Source organism: Podarcis melisellensis, assembly GCF_964234715.1.
Source record: "Podarcis melisellensis genome assembly, chromosome: 15".
Classification (NCBI taxonomy): domain Eukaryota; kingdom Metazoa; phylum Chordata; class Lepidosauria; order Squamata; family Lacertidae; genus Podarcis; species Podarcis melisellensis.
Window position 1 is genome coordinate 6,999,763 of NC_138532.1, and position 19,516 is coordinate 7,019,278.

The window sequence follows — 19,516 nt, forward strand, 5'->3', positions numbered from 1 at the left end:
AATTGCAACTTATCACCAAACTTAAAACCATGGAGAGTCCTGGTCTGAACAAAGACCTTGGATTCTTATCTCATTATACATGACAAAGCCACTTTTCACCTTCTCACCCCTTGCTTTTTCCTGTAAGACCTATTGCAGTCGTTAAGAGTCGCCAACAGGCTCATCACAGCTATCTGCCAATCACCCATTCCCACCACCCTTCTGAGTAATACCCCTCCCCACCTTCTCACTATATAGAAGGGTCTGGAAACTTCTGTTTCAGTGTATCTGAAGAAGTGTGCATGCACACGAAAGCTCATACCAAGAACTAACTTAGTTGGTCTTTAAGGTGCTACTGGAAGGATTTTTTTTTTGTTTTGACTGGTTAGAATGTTAGCTTTCCCCAACCTTCTGCTTTCTAGACAGCTTTCTATACCATCTACTGATCTGTGTAAGCATGGTGCTCTGTGGGTGTGATATGGACTACATCCCATGGAAGGCAACACCCAAACAGGATTTCTATGTAATCAAAACGTAAAACTACAGTGGTACCTCGGGTTACATACGCTTCAGGTTACAGACTCTGCTAACCCAGAAATATTACCTCAGGTTAAGAACTTTGCTTCAGGATGAGAACAGAAATCATGCTTTGGCAGTGCAGCTGCAGCGGGATGCCCCATTAGCTAAAGTGGTGCTTCAGGTTAAGAACATTTTCAGGTTAAGAACGGACCTCCATAATGAGTTAAGTTTTTAACCTGAGGTACCACTGTACATGCATTTATGGTGATTGGAGTCCATCTGGTATTTAAATGGTGCAAGGAGAATAAAAATGCTTCTAAAACTGGCAACAAGCATTAAGAATAAACCCCGCAGGAGATTTCATAGGCAAAGGCGTTTCTACATACAGTAACTGGTTCTGGTAACTCTTTGATTTCAAGCTATATGCTGCACTGGCTTCAGGGAGAAAGCAATCAAACCTCCCTTACATCTTCCTGCTTGAATTTTGCAGACCCTTCACCTGGTTTTGACAACTTATTCTATCAGGGCAGGGTCCATAGTTCATTGGGGGGTGAAGTTGAAGCTTCACAGAAATTTTCAAACTCATAGATGGAAGGAAAGTGGCTTCTTTAGTCTAAGGGCTCCCCTAGATGATCTGTTCATTTAGCATTCTACCCTAGTCCCTAGTCCCCAGCAAATGTTATTCAGGTACTGAGGAAGCAAAGGAATGAATGTGTTGTAATCAAAGGAATCTTCATAATGTTCAGGATGCGGTTTCATTCTTAGCATTCTAAGTAGGATCGGAGCCAACCTTTTCAAGAAGTTCTTTCAAGGTAGTTAGTTTTAATGTCATTTTCGAGTGTGGAAGATGCATAATGCCCAATGTGCTACCATTTGTTAAGCTGAGCACAAGAGCCTTCCAGGTTGTTCTTGTTCATGTGGTTGGTGCAGACTATGAGCCCAGAAAACGTCAGCCTCACCCCCAACTCTTGACCAGAGCAGATCTGGAAGAGAGGAGAAGGTGGGGATAAGTGTTTGGAGAAGGGTGGAATGGAGTATTCCTTCAGGGAGTTGATGGAATAAAGACGCTTCAAGCCTTTGTCTCTGGAAATTTGGATTCCTTACTTTGTAACAGTCAGTGCCAGGCTGCTAGCAATTAATGCTGGAGATCAAAGCAGCCAAAGGAATGAGGAAGCAACAGCATTTAATTGAGATGGGGGATGAGGCTTGTTGGTCAATCTCAATCAATTAATACACTAGGAATCCAAGTCTTCCTAGTTAGTTCTTTTAGCAACGCAAGTGTGAAACTTGGTAGCACATCCTGTATGCAATAGACTTACGCAAGCAGCATGGCAGAATGATCCAACTAGGCATTTCCCAAAGAGCCTGTGAAGTTTTGTGCAGCTGATAGACCTGAAAAACTGGTTAAATTAGTATTTCAAGTGCCAAGAATCTGACATGTAAATAAGCATGAAGCATGCAAACCACACCTACCAGCCTCACTGAGCAGCAATATAATGCTGTGCAAATCCCAGGGGAGAGCAGAGAGAGAAGGATCTCTCCCAAGGCACAGGACTTTATCGCACCAGCGCAGGTACCACTTCCTTAATTACTTATCTGAATTGCCTGTCTCTGTGTTGAAATGTTAGTCGTCTACAACCTGCTGCCTTCCAGATATTATTGGACTGCTATTCCCATCTTCTATGAATGTTGCCTAAGCTGGGTTGGAGTCCACAATATTTGGAAGGCACCAGGTTAAGGACCAGTAGGCTAGATTGTCTGCTTCCACTGCCAAATCATCTGTGAAGCAATGGATTTGTATCTGGCCTTTCCTCTTGCCAATGTTCCCCATCTATCATGCTTCTTTTTGTGCAAGATATATCTTTCGAAACAAGGCATCTTCAAACTATGGGCTGTGTTGGACAGTGGAACGGATTCCCTTGGGAGATGGTGGACTCTCCTTCCTTGGAGGTTTTTAAGCGGAGCTTGGATGGCCATCTGTCTTGGGTGCTTTAGTTGAGATTCCTATATTGTAAGGGATTGGATTAGATGAACCTCATGGTCCTTTTCAACTCCACCATTCTATGATCCAGAGACTAAATAAACCAAACCGGAAGCTCATCGGGGATTGCAGCCTCTGAAATCTCTCTCTCTTAAAAGCTCCCCCTGCAGAAATCTGAACCTCAACCCCTCCTCAAGAAGAAATGGGGGAGGCTGAAATGATGAAACCCCAGAAAACCGTGCAACAGGAAATGAACAATTTATTCAATCATTTCAATATGCGACGTCCAGGTGAAAAAGAATTCTTTACATCGCTCAAGCTAAGTTTTCAAACTATGCCAAAAGCATTATGACAATAGATTTCTTGGGGTATTTTTAACCATCTAGGCATGGGTGTGATCCATACATTACCAAGTCCCTGGTACTTCAAAATTTGGGATATTAACCAGAAGTTCCTCTTGTCAGTGGGCGGCCAGCTGATCTCAGCTCCTAGAAATTCCAATTCACCAGGTAACGGCTCCTACCATGCTTCTCAGCTCCTCCACTCCAGGTGGCTGGCTGTTCTCAAGTGGAACTAGGTAATCTAGTTTCAGGGAGGTGTCTGATTTGGCAGGGCTGGTCCAAGACATTTTTCTGCCTGAGGCAAAGGATGCAGGGGTTGGCAAGGTTTACCTCACCTGGGCCAGTTCACTCCAACAGAGATTCCTCTGTGGGCCAGACCGTGTGTGTGTGTGTGTGTGTGTGCTGCCTGAAGTGAGTGCCCCACTCTGCCTAGTGGCAGGGCCGACAGCATCTTCTTAAATAAGGCTCAGCAATCCTCTTGTGGGACTTATCCATGGGGTTCATGAGAACCACTGTGAAATGGGGAAGAGGAGAGTTCTGGGCTGAGTCTGTTCTAATGCAATGCCTTTAGTCACTAGTTGCATAGGCAGGTGCCTTAGACCTAGTCAAACCATTGCTCCATCATGCCCAGATCACTGGTCCATCTTTCTTATTCCAAGGCTAGTCCATCTTGTCCCACTTATTCCAATTGGCAGTGGTTCTCCAAGGGTATCAGACAGAGAATGATCTGTCATACCACCTGCCACATGAACTTTTTAACTTGGAGATGGGGAGCCTGTGCCCCTCCAGATATTGCATGGACCATTGGCCATGTCGGCTGGAAGTTGACGTCTAAGAACAACCATGAGAGGGAGGCACAGGTCCTCCATTCCTGCTTCAGCTAGAGATGACAGATGGAGCCAGTCAATCAGCATTGTGCAAGCGTTGCTTCTCATCAGCCTAGAAAATGCCGTCTTCATGCTACAGGAAAAGATGTTGCATGTGTGTTGCAACTGTGGTGAGTGGTCTCCATAGCGGACTCACCACAGCCTTATATTGAAATATCTTTCTGTGGCTCCCTTCTTTCAGATCTACACATTTGGACAGTTAGCAAGCCTTAGAAGGAAGACACAGCTGGAAGGGTGCAAATTTGGGGCTATTGTTTCAATTGGAAAAACCCATCCAGCTTGAGAACAGCTCCCCAAATGGAACAAATAACTCTGAGATTGCAGAGGGAAAAGCCAGTATGGACTAAAATGAGGCACCATGGACAAGATGCATGCAGCAGGCACTGCACAGAAGCAACAAAGAACAATGTTAGGAAACAAGCCTCTAATGCAGGTGCAGGGAAAGTTTGACCCTCCAGTTGCCCCTAGAGGCATGGCCAATAGCGAATGGTGTTGGGAGCTGTAGTTCAGCCATGTTGGGAGGGATAAAGGTTCCCCACACCTGTTATAATGGTTGGCAGGCAAGGGCTGTAGTTCATTGGCAGAGCACATGCCTGCAGAACAATGTGTGCTACCTCTGAGCTTAGTACCCATTTTAGAAGTTATCAATATTTCTTTTGGTAAAAATTGTAAGAGGACTGAAGGTCACTTCAAGATATAGAATTGTCTGTGCTCTGTGCAAGCTCCTGTGCTATGCAGTGGACCTTTCATGATATGAACATTGGACATACTTCTAGTATAGGGGTTGAACACTACTTGTATTTGTTCTTATGGGTCACTTCAACAGCTTTCAATCTGATTGGCGGCCTTCCATTCACCTAAGACTCCTGTAACAATAATGCTCTCTCCCCCCCTTCCTCCCTCTCTCCCTCTGCTGATCCTGTTACTGAGTTGCTCACCTCTAGGGGGGTTAGTCACTGTGACCCCTAATGATGCTATTGGGAGAAAAGTCGAAAGAATATCCCCCATCTTTATGGGTAATGAAGATGGGCAACGTACTTTGTCCTGTGTGGAAGTTGGTGGTCAACCTCGGCTAATGTTAGTGGTGAGTTTCATTTGCGCTTCAACGTCTCTTTTGATTTCATAAGAATTATCTGTTTGTTCTTCTTTCAACCAGTATGATTAAGACTGGACGTAATCTGTGCTAAACAATCACCCGCACTGCTTACCTGACCTCCCTTAGTGGCAAGATTGGCTCTGCCAGTGTGTGTACATCATGCCAATCTGGTGCTTCTTTTTTTATAATAATATTTTATTAATTTTCCAAAAATAACAAAAATAAAACAACAAGAATACAAATTCATAACTGAACAAAAAAAATTGACTTCCCTCTAGCCCCTTCCTTAGTTCCATTATTTATCATTATACCACATGTCCATTATAAATTTAAAAACCATTAAAATTACTTATTGTTCATTCATAATATAATTACAAGGAGTTCAATAACCCTACTAATGTATTAACATGTATACATTGCTTTTGTATATATGCAATAAAGTCCTTCCAATCTTCCTTAAATTCATTGTCTCTTCCTCTTAGTTTCATTGTCAATTTTGCCATTTCAGCATATTCCATTAATTTGATGAATTAATTAAACTTCTTTGGCTGGTACACCTAGCTCTTTCCAATGTTGTGCCAACAGTATTCGTTGTTGCATACATAAATAAGTTCCTTTGTAATGCTGATATATCCACTCCTGTAATACTTAGTAGGAAAGCTTCTGGTTTTTTAACAAAAGCTATTTTAAACATCTTCTTCATTTCATTATAAATTAATTCCCAATAATTCTTTTCAATTTTACAATCCCATCACATGTGAAAAAATGTCTCTTCTGATGTTTTACATTTCCAACACTTACTTTCTTTAGTTTTAGCTAATTTGACTGGAGTTAGATACCATCTATACATCATTTCCATATAATTTTCTTCAATCGCCACACATGCTGTAAATTTTATCTGTCTTCCATAATTTTTCCCATTCCTCTATCTGGATATTGTGTCCCACAACTTGTGTCCATTTAATCATAACTGATTTTGCCTCTTCATCTTTTGTTTTCCATTCAAGCAACAGATTGTACATTTTCCATATTAATTTCATATCGTTTTCTCTTATTTCTCTCTGAAAAGTTGAAATTTCATACTGATATCATATCTTTTTATCATTCTTAAATATTTCATCTAACTGAAAATATTACAGCCAATCTGTTACTTTCTCTCTAACTTCCTTAAATTCTTTCAATTTTAAGTGGTTTTCTGATTCAATTAACAACTCTCTGTACATAGCCCATTCAGTGTCCATATTTAATTTCCCCCGATATTGCCTCTAATGGAGAGAGTCACCATGGTGTTTTTTGTTCCAATAATCCTTTATACTTTCCCCAGACTTTAAATATTGCCTTCCTGATAATATGGTTTCGAAAGCTTTGATGTATTCTTGCCTTTTCATGCCACCAGTACGCGTGCCAACCGAATCTATTATCATGCCCTTCCAAATCTAATAGCTCTGTATTTTTTAATTTTATCCATTCCCGAATCCAACAAATGCATGAGGCTTCATAATATAATTTCAAAACCGGCAGTGAGAAGCCTCCTGTCTCTTTAATGTCTGTTAAAAATTTGTATTTTATTCTTGGCATCTTACCCTGCCATATAAATTTTGAAATATCCTTTTGCCAATCTTTGAAGCATGCCATATTACCTGTTACCAGGATTGATTGGAATAAAAACAGCATCTTTGGCAATAAAAAGGTAAAGGGACCCCTGACCATTAGGTCCAGTCGTGGCCGACTCTGGGGTTGCGGTTCTCATCTCGCTTTATTGGCCGAGGGAGCCGGTGTACAGCTTCCGGGTCATGTGGCCACCATGACTAAGCCGCTTCTTTTGAACCAGAGCAGCGCACAAAAACACCATTTACCTTCCCGCTAGAGTGGTACCTATTTATCTACTTGCACTTTGATGTGCTTTCAAACTGCTAGGTTGGCAGGAGCAGGGACCGAACAACGGGAGCTCACCCCATCACGGGGATTCGAACTGCCGACCTTCTGATCGGCAAGCCCTAGGCTCTGTGGTTTAACCCACAGCGCCACCCGCATCCCTATCTTTGGCAATACATTCATCTTAATAACTGATATACTTCCTAACAAAGATAAGTTCATTCTATTCCAAATTTCCAATTTCCTTTTTTTTAATTTCCAGGTTTTTTTTCATAATTATCCTTATATATATTAATATTCCTTGGTGTTAACCAGATCCCTAAGTATTTCACTTTGTTATGAATATTTATGCCTATTTCTTGTTGAATTTTTTCTTTGTCATGTTTCAGTATGTTTTTAACTAATAATTTCGTCTTGTTTTTTATTGAGTTTGAAACCAGCAATTTGTCCAAACTCTTGTATCTTCTGTATAACCTGTTCAAGTGAGATTATTGGATCTCCTACTGTAAATACTAAATCGTCAGCAAATGCTTTCAGTTTGAATTCCTTAATTCCTACGTTAATTCCTCTAATTTTTTCATCTGCTCTAATATTATGCATCAGGACTTCTAAAACTAAAATAAACAATAGTGGGGAGAGAGGACAACCTTGTCTTGTACCCTTCATAATTTTACATTCTTCATTGATAGTATTATTAATTATCTATTCCAGGCAAAAGGCAAGGTTGATAGTTTATATTCCTCTTACAAATGTCATTCCAAAATTCATCTTCTCTAGGACCTTCAACATAAAGGTCCATGAGACATTATCAAAAGCTTTTTCAGCATAAATGAACATCATTGCTGCCTGTTTATCATTTCTCACTTTCAAATATTCATTTTTTTATATATATTTCTAATATTTTCTTTCATTTGACGGCCTGGGAGGAATCCTGATTGGTCTTGGTGAATTATTTCTAACAACAGGCCTTTCATTCTCTTTCCTAAGATATTAGCAAATATTTTATAATCATAATTTAATCATGAGATTGGTCTATAATTTTTAACTTCCATTCTATCTGCCTCTTGTTTTGGAATTAAAGTGATATATGCCTCTTCTCGGATCTTTGGTATCTTCCCTGTTGTTAATATTTAATTCATTACATCTTGTAATGGTTGGGCTAATCATTTTTGAAATTTTTAATAATATTTTGCCATCAACCTGTCCGGGCTTGGGGCTTTACTTGTTTTGGTTTGTTTGATAACTTTTAAAATTTCTAAATTGCTAATTGGAACATTTAATATATTTAGCTATTTGTTTGGAATTTTTGGCAACCTGTTTTGTTGTAAATATCTTTCAATGTCTATTTTGTTTCCTGGGCCCTTACGATATAAATCTGTAAAATATTTAACAAATTGATTCCTAATCTCTTTCAAGTTGCCTATTATTTTATCATTTACTTTTAACTTATTAATCAAATTATTAGTTTTCATTTTATTTAATTGCCATGATAATAATTTCCCTGGCTTATTCGCGTACTCAAAATTCTTTTGTTTTAATATTTTAATTTTCCATTCCACTTCTTGGTTAATTATCATTGAATACTGTGATTGTAGTATTTTGACTGTCTGTTTAATGGTTTCCTTTTTTAGCTCTTTTTGTTTTTTACTATTTCATTCAGAATTTCTTTTTTCTTCTGAGCTCTAATTTTTTTTTGATACTCATTTTGGCTAATAAAAAGGCCCAATCTGGTGCTCTTTCTAGTGCCTTTGCACAACACCAGCCTTGCCACCACCTCCTTCTCCCTGTCCCATTATGGACTAAAAACCATACAAATCATTACAATAAAAGCAGCATAGCCCCAACCCTTTCATTAAAAGGGGGCATGGGGGTTGGAAGTATGGGGCACAGAAAGACCCAACCAATTCCACCCCTTTTTCAATTCAGTCGTATCACATGGCAGCCCAGTGGAACTTTTACCTTGATGTCTATTTAAAAGGTTGTTTTGATTCTGCCAGGCTTGGGCTGGCTCAGCCGGCAATAAACCCACTCCTGAATGTGTGGGATAACCAGCCTCATGTGACCAACATGCTTAAATTTAATCAATGCATGAAGAGGTTAACACCCTAATTAAGCTGTTCTGCTAGACCTAGCTAGGTCACTCCTCCTTTTGTTGAGAGGAAGTTAATCAAGTATATTGGTCACTCCTAGCCTATATAAGAAGCTCAACATATGAGGTCTGAGCTGGCTGCTCTAACAAGCCTCCCTTGAGTTCCTGTACCAATAATTTAGGAGTTTTCACTACTGTAACCAAGCCAAGTTTTACTGCCTGTGTCTTCTGACTGACGTATGGAAAAGCACATGAACTGGCCTTTGAAGTGTTTGTAAGTAAACCAATTTTAACTTACTAAATGTGTGGCCTTTAGGGAAAGAGACAAACTTTGAAGGAACTTAGAAAGGCACATTTTAAAGGTCTAACAGTCTATATTTCCACCCTTTACTTTGCTGCATATTTTGTGATTTTAAATTTCTGATGGGGTTCTCTCACCAAAGAGTGCTTGCCCCAAACCTGCATCTTGTCATCCAGGAATTCTCTTTGAATACCTATATTTTTTCCCTTGCCACCAATATAATGGAGTTGGGAGCAGGGGTAACTTAGGCCGGCTTGTGTGAGTTCTACTGGCTTCCTATACTTAGGATTGCTTCCTATACTTAGAATCTGGAAGCTGCGTGGAATGTTCGGCTTCTAAAAGGCGTTCAAAAACCCAAACGTTCGACTTCTGAGATGTTTGAAAACAGAGGTACCACTGTTAAATATTTTTTTCGATTGTTGTGAAAACATTTCTTTTCTTTTAAGGGAGAACAAATTATGGATCTATATAATAAAAAACAGGAATCCAAGAACTTCACTTTCCTCTGCAAGACTTCCAGTGGCAAGGAAACTGGCAGCTTTGAATCTTTAGCATTCCCCGGATGGTTCCTCAGCACTTCGCCGGAGCCAAACAAGCCTGTTGGACTGAGCCACCAAGGAGGTGCTGAGATCACTGAATTTTACATGGAAAACTATTATTAAAGGGGAGGGAGGTGCTGTTGCCATTCTATATATTCTGTATAGGTGTGCGGTAGAATGAAGTCCTGGAGAGATATATAAGGGAGAATCTATCAGTTTTGGTCCCTCTCAGTTTATTATTTTTCCAGCCTTAAGTTCAATACCCCACAATTCCACGCCTGTTTTACAATTTTTTTAAAAAGTCCTACTGAAACTCCATTGGCAATCAGAGGCAGCCCTATGTATAATGCACTGCAATAATCTAACCTAGAGGTTACCCAAGCATAGACAACAGTAGTTAGGCTTTCCCTGTCCAGATAGGGCGGCTGCTGAGCCACTAGCTGAAGCTGATGGAAGGCACTCTGGGCCATTGAGGCCACCTGAGCCTCGAGTGACAGCAAAGGATCCAAGCTACGAACCTGCTCCTTCAGAGGGAGTAAAGGGTCTGCTACTCCAGAGGGAGTAAAGGGCCTCCAAGCGGCATACCCGCTCCTTCAGAGGGAGTGTAACTCCACCGAGAGCAGGCAACCTCCCACCCATCTGGTACAGGGAACCCTCCGTCATATCTGAGTTGACCTTCAGTTTGTTGGCTCTCATCCAGTCCATTACCAAGAAAAGAAAACAATTGGCCATTCATGCACAGGCTGATGAATGTTGGGAGTCTAACCACATCTGTAGGGTTCCATGTCAGCTCCAGCCAGCACCATAAGTCCCATCAAGCATGGCCAATAGTCAGGGATGCTGGTGAATCATTGTGCTTGATGAAGAGTCCAGAGTTCTTGACACACTTGATCTCTGTTTTGTGACATTTTGCTCCTAATAAAGGTATCCCCCAACTGTGGGTTTTGTATCTTTAATACCAAAGATAGCCAACACCAAAGAATGCTGTTGAGGGAGGTCCTCTCACTATTGGGCAATTGCACAACACAATTGGCATTTATTGACTCAATAGCAGATAACTTTACACATAATTGCTTTTGATCATTTGCTCCCTTGGTCCAGTCACCAACTCTGAAGCTGTGAAGATCTGGAACTGGAATAAGGATCTCTGCTTCAGCAGGGATCCAGGGAGGCAAGAGAGTAGAGGCAGTAAAGGAAAAGTCAGGAAGGAAAAGCCAGGAAGGATAACAGGGTCAGAACCCAGGTTATAGCCTGGCTAAGTGACACAGCAAGAGTGGAATAATTTGTGCCAAGAAACTTGGATCTTTATATACACCCTTGTAAACAAAAGTTTTAAAGCAAATTCCAAGACTGATTGCAGCTGATAGCTGAAATAAAACACTGACTCCCATGTCTGGGTTGACCTATTGGTCACTTTGTGAAATTCAAACATAAACAGAACCGCTAAATAAGAAAATCTCTGGCAAATGCCTGCAGATGGAAAGGTGACCAGCCCCTGCCAGGATAAGGGGAGGCAATTCCTCCTGTCTCTGTCCCAGCCTCCTCCAGAAGAGAGGCCTTCCGGCATCACTCCCGCAGAGACCATAAAACTCCAAGTGCATGGGGTGAGTTTGACATGAAAATCTACTCCATATTTATCCAGAGTAGGTTCCAATGTAAAATCTTTTTAAAAAGAGTAAAAACTTTAACATGTTGCAGGATTCTCCAAAAATAGACCAGAGGCAATTGTATTTCATCCAGCAGGGCTTTACTGCTACTGAAGGCAAAATGAGCATAATGGTCACAAATCCAATACATTCAGGATTGCCCCTGTCCATAAGAAATCCAGTTGCAGCAGACTTAACTTAAACTTTCAGTTGTTGTTGTTGTTTAATCGTTTAGTCGTGTCCGACTCTTCGTGACCCCATGGTCACATAAGTAACTTACAGTAACTTATAATAAGTCCAGACCTTAACACTAAGCATACAATGTATAGAACAACACACCAGAAGGAAAAGAGATAGAAAGAGAAAGTGAAACCCAGGCTCCTTCTGGCCTATTATTATAGTCAGCATGACCTTGACAGAAGAGAGAACAGAACCAGTTTAATCCAGCTGTACTCAGCTTCTCTGAAGGAATAACCCAAACACCATGAACCTTCTGCTTGTTTCTTTCACACAGAGAAGCTTCATGAATCCTCTTGAATTAATTAGGATAGGAAAGATCTCTACACATCAGATCAATACTTTCTGCACTAAGAAATGTAAACTGACAGAGTTGTCCCCAAAGGTGACTGGTTTGTGTGTGAGTGTGTGTGTGTGCACTGGTTTTTACACTGGCTATACAAAGAGAAAAAGACAAGAGCCAAGTATCCTCATCCTCCATGGGACAACCCATCCCTTTACTTCTCTAGCTAGGCACTAATTAGCTCTGGTCATTGCTTGTTGAGGCTGGTGAGAGTTGAAGCCCAGGAAACACTTCTTGCTAAAAGAACACTACTTCTGATCTACGAAAAATGGCCCTTTTGTTCTAAAGAAGAGAAATGATTTCATCACCTCCTTAAAATAAAGCTCCATAATACATGCCTCCCAAGGAAATACAAAAACTCGATTCAGTTGGTTAGAGTGTGGTGCTGATAATGCCAAGGTCATTTCCATGAATGTAGGGGGTCACTGCAGCAGAAGGGATAAGGCTTGTTGGGATTTCCAATCAGTTAAAAAACTCAGTGTTTGGATGGGCCTAGTTAGGTCCTTTACCAATGCAAAAGTGAAAATCATTTGCACATCCCATATGCAATCAACTTATACAAGGCTCTGTCTCCATCTCTCTCTCCCAAAGACTAAAAATAAATAAATTTGGTTATATGGATTCAGAGGTGTTTCTAATCCTGAACACCTTTTGAATACAAGAGGTAAAATCCACCTGGGCTTCCTGCTTGAATTTTGCAGACCCTTCACCTGTTTTGGACAACTTATTCTATCAGGGCGGGGACCATAGTTCATTGGGGGTGAAGTTGGAGGTGCAGCTGCACAGAAATTTTCAAACTCATATAGATGGAGGGAAAGTGGCATCTTTAGTCTAAGGGCTCCCCTAGATAACCTGTTCATTTATTTGCTTGGGCAGAGGTTATACAATGTCCGCTCTTCATTGAACATTTGTTCTGATTTGCTTGTAGGGTGGTTATATAACAGTGCACGTCCTTATTTGTTTGCACAAAGGTTGGACTCTATGTGATGGACTCTAGTCACCATCACCCCTGGCTGGCTTGGGCTGACAGTAGTTAGAGTCCACCAACATCTGGAGCTCTGGGAGGAAAACCTTTCATTGCCTACAGAAAGCCACCCAATCTTAAACAGCTCCTCACACACAATAACACAACAACCAGAATTAACATGGACACTGGCACAAGAGCCTGCAATAAATCTAGATGCCAACTTTGTTGCCATGTACACCCAGACAGCATCCTTATTGGCCCCAATAACATCAAACATACTGTAATGGCTATCGGGTGGTTGCTTGAGAGCGATCAGGCAAGATGCCTCACTGGTCTGTTCTAAAGCTTTATTATTGGTGCTAAAAAACCTTTACAAGGTGGAGTGCCTCTATTCCATGTCTTGCTCATCAGTGGCGTAGCGTGGGTTGTCAGCACCCAGGGCAAGGCAAGTAATTTGCGCCCCCAACCCGTGGATTTGCGCCCCCTAAACCTAACCCCCAGATGTTGCGCCCGGTGCGGCCGCCCCCCCCCTGCACCCCCACGCTACGCCACTGTTGCTCATTCACTAGCAGAATCTGAGAGTGGGCGGCCCTTAAATCACCCCCAGTAGAGTAGTCTCTTGACCCCCAGCCTACGCCTCCCCTCTCTGCGTGAAAGCCTACTGCGCAAGGAAGGCTTGGGTAAAGGTGGACCTCTCTCCTCCCCGCTTTGCTCAGCAAGGTGTCCTGGCACCACCTCGCCTCCTCCGAGCCCTACATCTCCTCCCTACTAGAGGCGTGGCTTCCTTCCTCCGCTGAGGAAGTGCTGCTTCCCACGATCTTTGGGGGGCTCTCTGTAATCCATCCGCCTTCCCCCCTCGCTCCTGAGCCGATGGCAGTTCCCGGACACATACCATCTCAGGCCTATTTAATTGTTCATCTTCCAACATTATGTATGCTATCAAATGCCAACAGTGCCCTTCAGCTCTTTATATTGGACAAAAAGGAAAACTTTACACCAAAGGATAAATGGGCATAAATCTGACACCAGGAATCATAAAACAGGGGAACCAATAGGAGAGCCCTTCAATCTCCCAGTCCATTCTGTGCAGGATCTTAGAGTGGCTGTCTTATTGAAAAAGAATTTTAGAAATACACTTGAAAGAGAAGTTGCTGAATTACAACTCATTACCAAACCAAACCGGGACGCGGGTGGCGCTGTGGGTAAAAGCCTCAGCGCCTAGGGCTTGCCGATCGAAAGGTCGGCGGTTCGAATCCCCGCGGCGGGGTGCGCTCCTGTTGCTCGGTCCCAGCGCCTGCCAACCTAGCAGTTCGAAAGCACCTCCGGGTGCAAGTAGATAAATAGGGACCGCTTTCTAGCGGGAAGGTAAACGGCGTTTCCGTGTGCAGCTCTGGCTCGCCAGAGCAGCGATGTCACGCTGGCCACGTGACCCGGAAGTGTCTCCGGACAGCGCTGGCCCCTGGCCTCTTAAGTGAGATGGGCGCACAACCCCAGAGTCTGGCAAGACTGGCCAGTACGGGCAGGGGTACCTTTACCTTTACCTTTACCTTACCAAACTAAAAACTATGGAGAGACCTGGTCTGAATAGAGATATTGGATTCATGTCTCATTATACATACTAAAGCTAATTTTGGTCCTCTATCGCTTTAAAAATCCTTTGCCCTTCCCTGTGGAACCAACTGCGATAACAGTCATCAACAGTTATAAGGTTGAAGTGACCTCCGCTTCAGAGTATCTGACAGAAGTGTGTATTACACACGAAAGCTCATATCTTGAAAGCTTATATTTAGTTGATCTGGAATCTTTCATCTTTGTTTCATCTTTCATCTTGTTATTTATTATGACTATGACAGATCAACAAGGCTATCCACCTGAATCAACATCTGGAGTGTCATGGGTTCCTCACCCCTGGACTGCATTATTAGTATTATACAAATTTATAGAGCATAAAGCCATGTACAAGAGAAAAGCAGAATAAAACACGGAATTATGGAAGTGCTGTTCCTCCTTTATTCCACAAAGTGGAGATATTGATCCAAATTCTGTTCAGGAGCTTAGCAGTGTCATGTGGGAAATATTCTGACAGTTAGTATCCTACGACCAAATAAATCTCCACATATCTGAGTTAGCCAATTCACACCAGTTAGCCCTAGTTCACACCAGTTAGCCAGTGTTGTTGTTGATGATGGTGATGGTGGAAATAATGGAGAAGGAGGAATGAAACTTTAGAAGCACATTGGATGGAGGCAAAACCCAGGATCCCATTTCCTCAGCAAGCATTCCAAATCGCTTTGTCTATATCACAAAATAGGCTCTTGCACCACCCTTTCCTGATTTTTCAGACCTCATAGGTTGGTAGTCTTTTTGCAAGAGGACATCATTGCAGTGGAAGCCTGCCCAGTCTGCAGAGGTAAAGCACTATGCAGACTTTTAAGGCCTACTGTCCTTTTAATTGAAAGCTTTGTGAGTTTGCTTTTACTGGTTTCAGTTATTTTTTGTCTTTGCTGTAAAACTGAGAAAAGAAAAAGAATAAAGCAAACAGGTAATTAAAGTTCCCGGGGGTGGAGATATGCTCATCCAACAGCCACACTGTCTTATTGATACAACAAGCCTTTCATTTTTTATTAAGCATTCATAATTTCTTAGGAAACATGCATTACAGAGCTTTGTAAAAAAAAAAAAACAAAACCAAAAGAGGTTCATTATTTCCAGTAGATCTGGAGAGAGCTAAGGGCCTTTTTCTTTTGAATCCATGATGTTTCTGGGTTGGTTCATGAGCGCCCTTTTTGAGCCAAGCAAAGAGCTGCTGAAATCACTTTGTTTTATTTTGAAACCTGCAGCCATTTCTAATAGATCAGATCCACTGGTGTTAGGGAAAAAAATCAGAATGTTGCTGCTATCCATACTTGGCATCTGTCTGTCTTGGGAGACAATGGGTCAGTGTACCTTAGGGGGTGAGGACAAACTGTTGGAGAATTACAGTGCCTGCTGGTGCTGTGGAGACCAATGCAAGAGAGACATGTTTTGTTTCAGCTAGGGTAGATGAAGGCGTCCGGTTGTACTGCTGCGGATGCACCATAGTGTTTCTTCTGTCTGCGTTCCTCACAGTGGTCATTTCTTCTCTGGTCACGGCTATGGATACACAACTTGACTGTCTGTCTCCAGGCACTGTGGTGGTCTGCAATGGATTCCCACAATGCAGTGTTGACGTTGTCAGCCTTCATGTCACATTTGCAGTCATCTTCATAATGCAGAGTTGGTCTGCCAATTGACCACCGGGCTTGGATTAAAAACTCTCCCAGGAAGCTCTCTAAAACCCTGCAAGTAAACTTGTTAGGTTACTCACATGTGATGATTCTGAACACCATAATCAAGGTTCAAAAATCCTTAGGTGGTATAAGGTGAAGCCTCAGACAATGGTTGCAGGCTTTAAAAAAAAGAAATATTTAGATGGGTTGGTGCCTTACAGTTAGACTGTTAAAGCATGACGTTACAGCTCTATGCAGCTTGGAGACCCTTCCCCTAATTTCTCTAGTGTGAAGGTTTTCCAAAGTTAGTGGTGAAAGAGAAGCACTCTGGACTTGTTTAAAGGAAGCTTCATCTATTCTTAATATGCATTAATAATACAAATATAGTTAAAGCCATGGTTTTCCCAGTAGTGATGTATGGAAGTGAGAGCTGGATCATAAAGAAGGCTGATTGCCGAAGAATTGATGCTTTTGAATTATGGTGTTGGAGGAGACTCTTGAGAGTCCCTTGGACTGCAAGAAGAACAAACCTATCCATTCTTAAGGAAATCAGCCCTGAGTGCTCACTGGAAGGACAGATCCTGAAGCTGAGGCTCCAATACTTTGGCCACCTCATGAGAAGAGAAGACTCCCTGGAAAAGACCCTGATGTTGGGAAAGATGGAGGGCACAAGGAGAAGGGGACGACAGAGGACGAGATGGTTGGATAGTGTTCTTGTAGCTACGAACATGAGTTTGACCAAACTGCTGGAGGCGGTGGAAGACAGGAGTGCCTGGCGTGCTGTGGTCCAGGGGGTCACGAAGAGTCAGACACGACTAAACGACTAAACGACAACAATTAACGAAATCAAAAGATAGTCCAGGCAGGGTAGTTTCCTAAGGCAGGAGGAATCAACTCCCTACACTCTTGGGAATGTTTACAACAACAACAAAATACAAATACAGAGATGCCAGGTTGGAGCCTTGGTGAATCCAGATGAAAGTAAAAACTTGCTTCTGTCCCTTCTCCTGGAGTATTGCCAAAATACTCTTTTTCCATTTCAACCACGAAGGCAAAGATAAAATCACTCTCACACAGCCAAGGCACAAGAGCTGGAAAGTTACCAGCTAGTGAGTGAGGAAATGGGAAATACATTTTGCAATTTCACAATAGTGTGAGCCCCCAGTCATTTTAATATTTGGTGTTGGCGGGTTTTAGTGTTGATAACAACAAATATGTAGGGTCAAAATCTACGGTGTTGGCCAGAAATCTTTATTAGGTCCCAAATGTAACAAAATAGTGTGAAGGTCCTCCACCCATGTTACAAAAAGCAGGGGGCGGGCGAGGAAACAACAACGGAAGCTATAGATATTAGGCAGATATTATAGGGATGAACCGGTGTTTAGAGTTAATCCCAGAATGGAGGCTTCATACTGAATTAGTCTCTGCTAATTAGGTCTCTGGTTATCCTAAGGAGTTGGCAATAAATGACTGTTTCCTCCAGAAACAATAGAATGTAAGAAGAGGCCACTGGATGAAGCTAGTAGGTGATCTAGCCAAGCATTGTGTTCCCACAACTGCTAGCCAGGGACCTAAGCACATTAATGAACTCCCTGTTGTTGTTTTTAGTTGTTTAGTTGTGTCCAACTCTTCGTGACCCCATGGACCAGAGCACACCAGGCACTCCTGTCTTCCACTGCCTCCCGCAGTTTGGTCAAACTCACGTTAGTAGCTTCGAGAACACTGTCCAACCATCTCATCCTCTGTTGTCCCCTTCTCCTTGTGCCCTCCATCTTTCCCAACATCAGGGTCTTTTCCAGGGAGTCTTCTCTTCTCATGAGGTGGCCAAAGTATTGGAGCCTCAGCTTCAGGATCTGTCCTTCCAGTGAGCACTCAGGGCTGATTTCCTTAAGAATGGACATGTTTGATCTTCTTGCAGTTCATGGGACTCTCAAGAGTCTCCCTCCAGCACCATAGTTCAAAAGCATCAATGCTTCGGTGATCAGCCTTCTTTATGGTTCAGCTCTCACTTCCATACATCATTACTGGGAAAACCATAGCTTTAACTATACAGACCTTTGTTGGCAAGTTGATGTCTCTGCTTTTTAAGATGTTGTCTAGGTTTGTCATTGCTTTTCTCCCAAGAAGCAGGCGTCTTTTAATTTCGTGACTGCTGTCACCATCTGCAGTGATCATGGAGCCCAAGAAAGTAAAATCTCTCACTGCCTCCATTTCTTCCCCTTCTATTTGCCAGGAGGTGATGGGACCAGTGGCCATGATCTTCGTTTTTTTGATGTTGAGCTTCAGACCATATTTTGCGCTCTCCTCTTTCACCCTCATTAAAAGGTTCTTTAATTCCTCCTCACTTTCTGCCATCAAGTTTGTGTCATCTGCATATCTGAGGTGCCTAGTCCCCAGCAAATGTTATTCAAGTACTGAGGAAGCAAAGGAATGATTGTGTTGTAATCAAAGGACTCTTCATAATGTTCAGGGAGTGGTTTCATTCTTAGCATTCTAAGTAGGATCGGAGGCAAGCTTTTCAAGAAGTTCTTTCAAGGCAGTTAGTTTTAATGTCATTTTCGAGTGTGCAAGATGCAGTTGCTTGGACACAAGATGCATAATGCCCAATGTGCTACCATTTGTTAAGCTGAGCACAAGAGCTTTCCAGGTTGTTCTTGTGGTTGGTGCAGACTATGAGCCCAGCAAACGTCAGCCTCACCCCCAGCACATTAACTTTTTTAAAAAATAATATTTATTACTTTCCCAACAATTTAAACACTACAAAAGAAAAAAAGTTATACAAAACAATATAATACAATAGAAAAACACTACATAACACTAACACTAAGACACTGAACTAACAAAACAAAACAAAAAGAATTTAAGACACATCAAACAATTTCAATATCTTATTTTTCATCCACTTGTTTCAACGACCTCCTCACACCTCCCTTTTCGTATTCCACTTCAGTTAATTGTTTCAGCAATTCCTTTCCATCTTCCTCTGTTTTCTGTCCTGTAATTATCTTAACATATTCTAACCTTATTTTCCCCTTGAATACACTAATAATCTATTTGTACTTAGTTCCTTATAACATTTCTACTAAAGCCATATAACTTCATTCCAACATTTTTCTAACAACACATTAACTCTTGACCAGAGCAGATCTGGAAGAGAGGAAAAGGTGGGGAGAAGTGTTTGGAGAAGTGTGGAATGGAGTATTCCTTCAGGGAGTTGATGGAATAAAGAAGCTTCAAGCCTTTGTCTCTGAAATTTTGGATTCCTTACTGTGTAAAAGTTGGCGCCAGGCTGCTAGCAATTAATGCTGGAGATCAAAGCAGCCAAAGGAATGAGGAAGCAACAGCGTTTAATTGAGATGGGGGATGAGGCTTGTTGGTCAATCTCAATCAATTAATACAGTCGGCAGCTGAGTCTTCGTAGTTAGTTCTTTTAGCAACGCAAGTGTGAAACTTGGTAGCACATCCTGT

General features: G+C 41.9%; 2 protein-coding genes across 3 annotated transcripts in view; one reads left to right on the plus strand and one right to left on the minus strand.

Moving 5' to 3' along the window:
• Window positions 1–19,516, minus strand: part of LOC309358234 (interleukin-36 receptor antagonist protein-like) — a 47,980-nt gene that overhangs the window by 21,520 nt on the left and 6,944 nt on the right. The gene's annotated exons all lie outside the window — the stretch shown is intronic.
• On the plus strand, window positions 1,844–10,545 carry LOC309358236 (interleukin-36 receptor antagonist protein-like). Of its 2 annotated transcripts, none has more exons than XM_081891207.1 (5): window positions 1,844–2,071; window positions 2,573–2,769; window positions 2,866–2,988; window positions 4,652–4,791; window positions 9,515–10,545. In XM_081891207.1, the coding sequence occupies exons 2-5, from the start codon at window positions 2,682–2,684 to the stop codon at window positions 9,728–9,730; spliced, it is 567 nt and encodes a 188-aa protein (XP_081747333.1). In that variant the 5' UTR covers window positions 1,844–2,071; window positions 2,573–2,681; the 3' UTR covers window positions 9,731–10,545. The 2 variants fall into 2 exon arrangements, with proteins under 2 accessions (XP_081747333.1, XP_081747334.1); XM_081891208.1 differs by having other exon boundaries at window positions 2,638–2,769.

Bases quoted from the DNA above. Each gene is read 5' to 3' on its own strand.
- LOC309358236 (XM_081891207.1), top strand. From the start codon at position 2,682: ATGGGGGAGGCTGAAATGATGAAACCCCAGAAAACCGTGCAACAGGAA. The intron at 2,770-2,865 runs GTGAAAAAGAAT...TTAACCATCTAG, and splicing joins TTTCAATATGCGACGTCCAG to GCATGGGTGTGATCCATACA. The intron at 4,792-9,514 runs GTGAGTTTCATT...TTTTCTTTTAAG, and splicing joins AACCTCGGCTAATGTTAGTG to GGAGAACAAATTATGGATCT.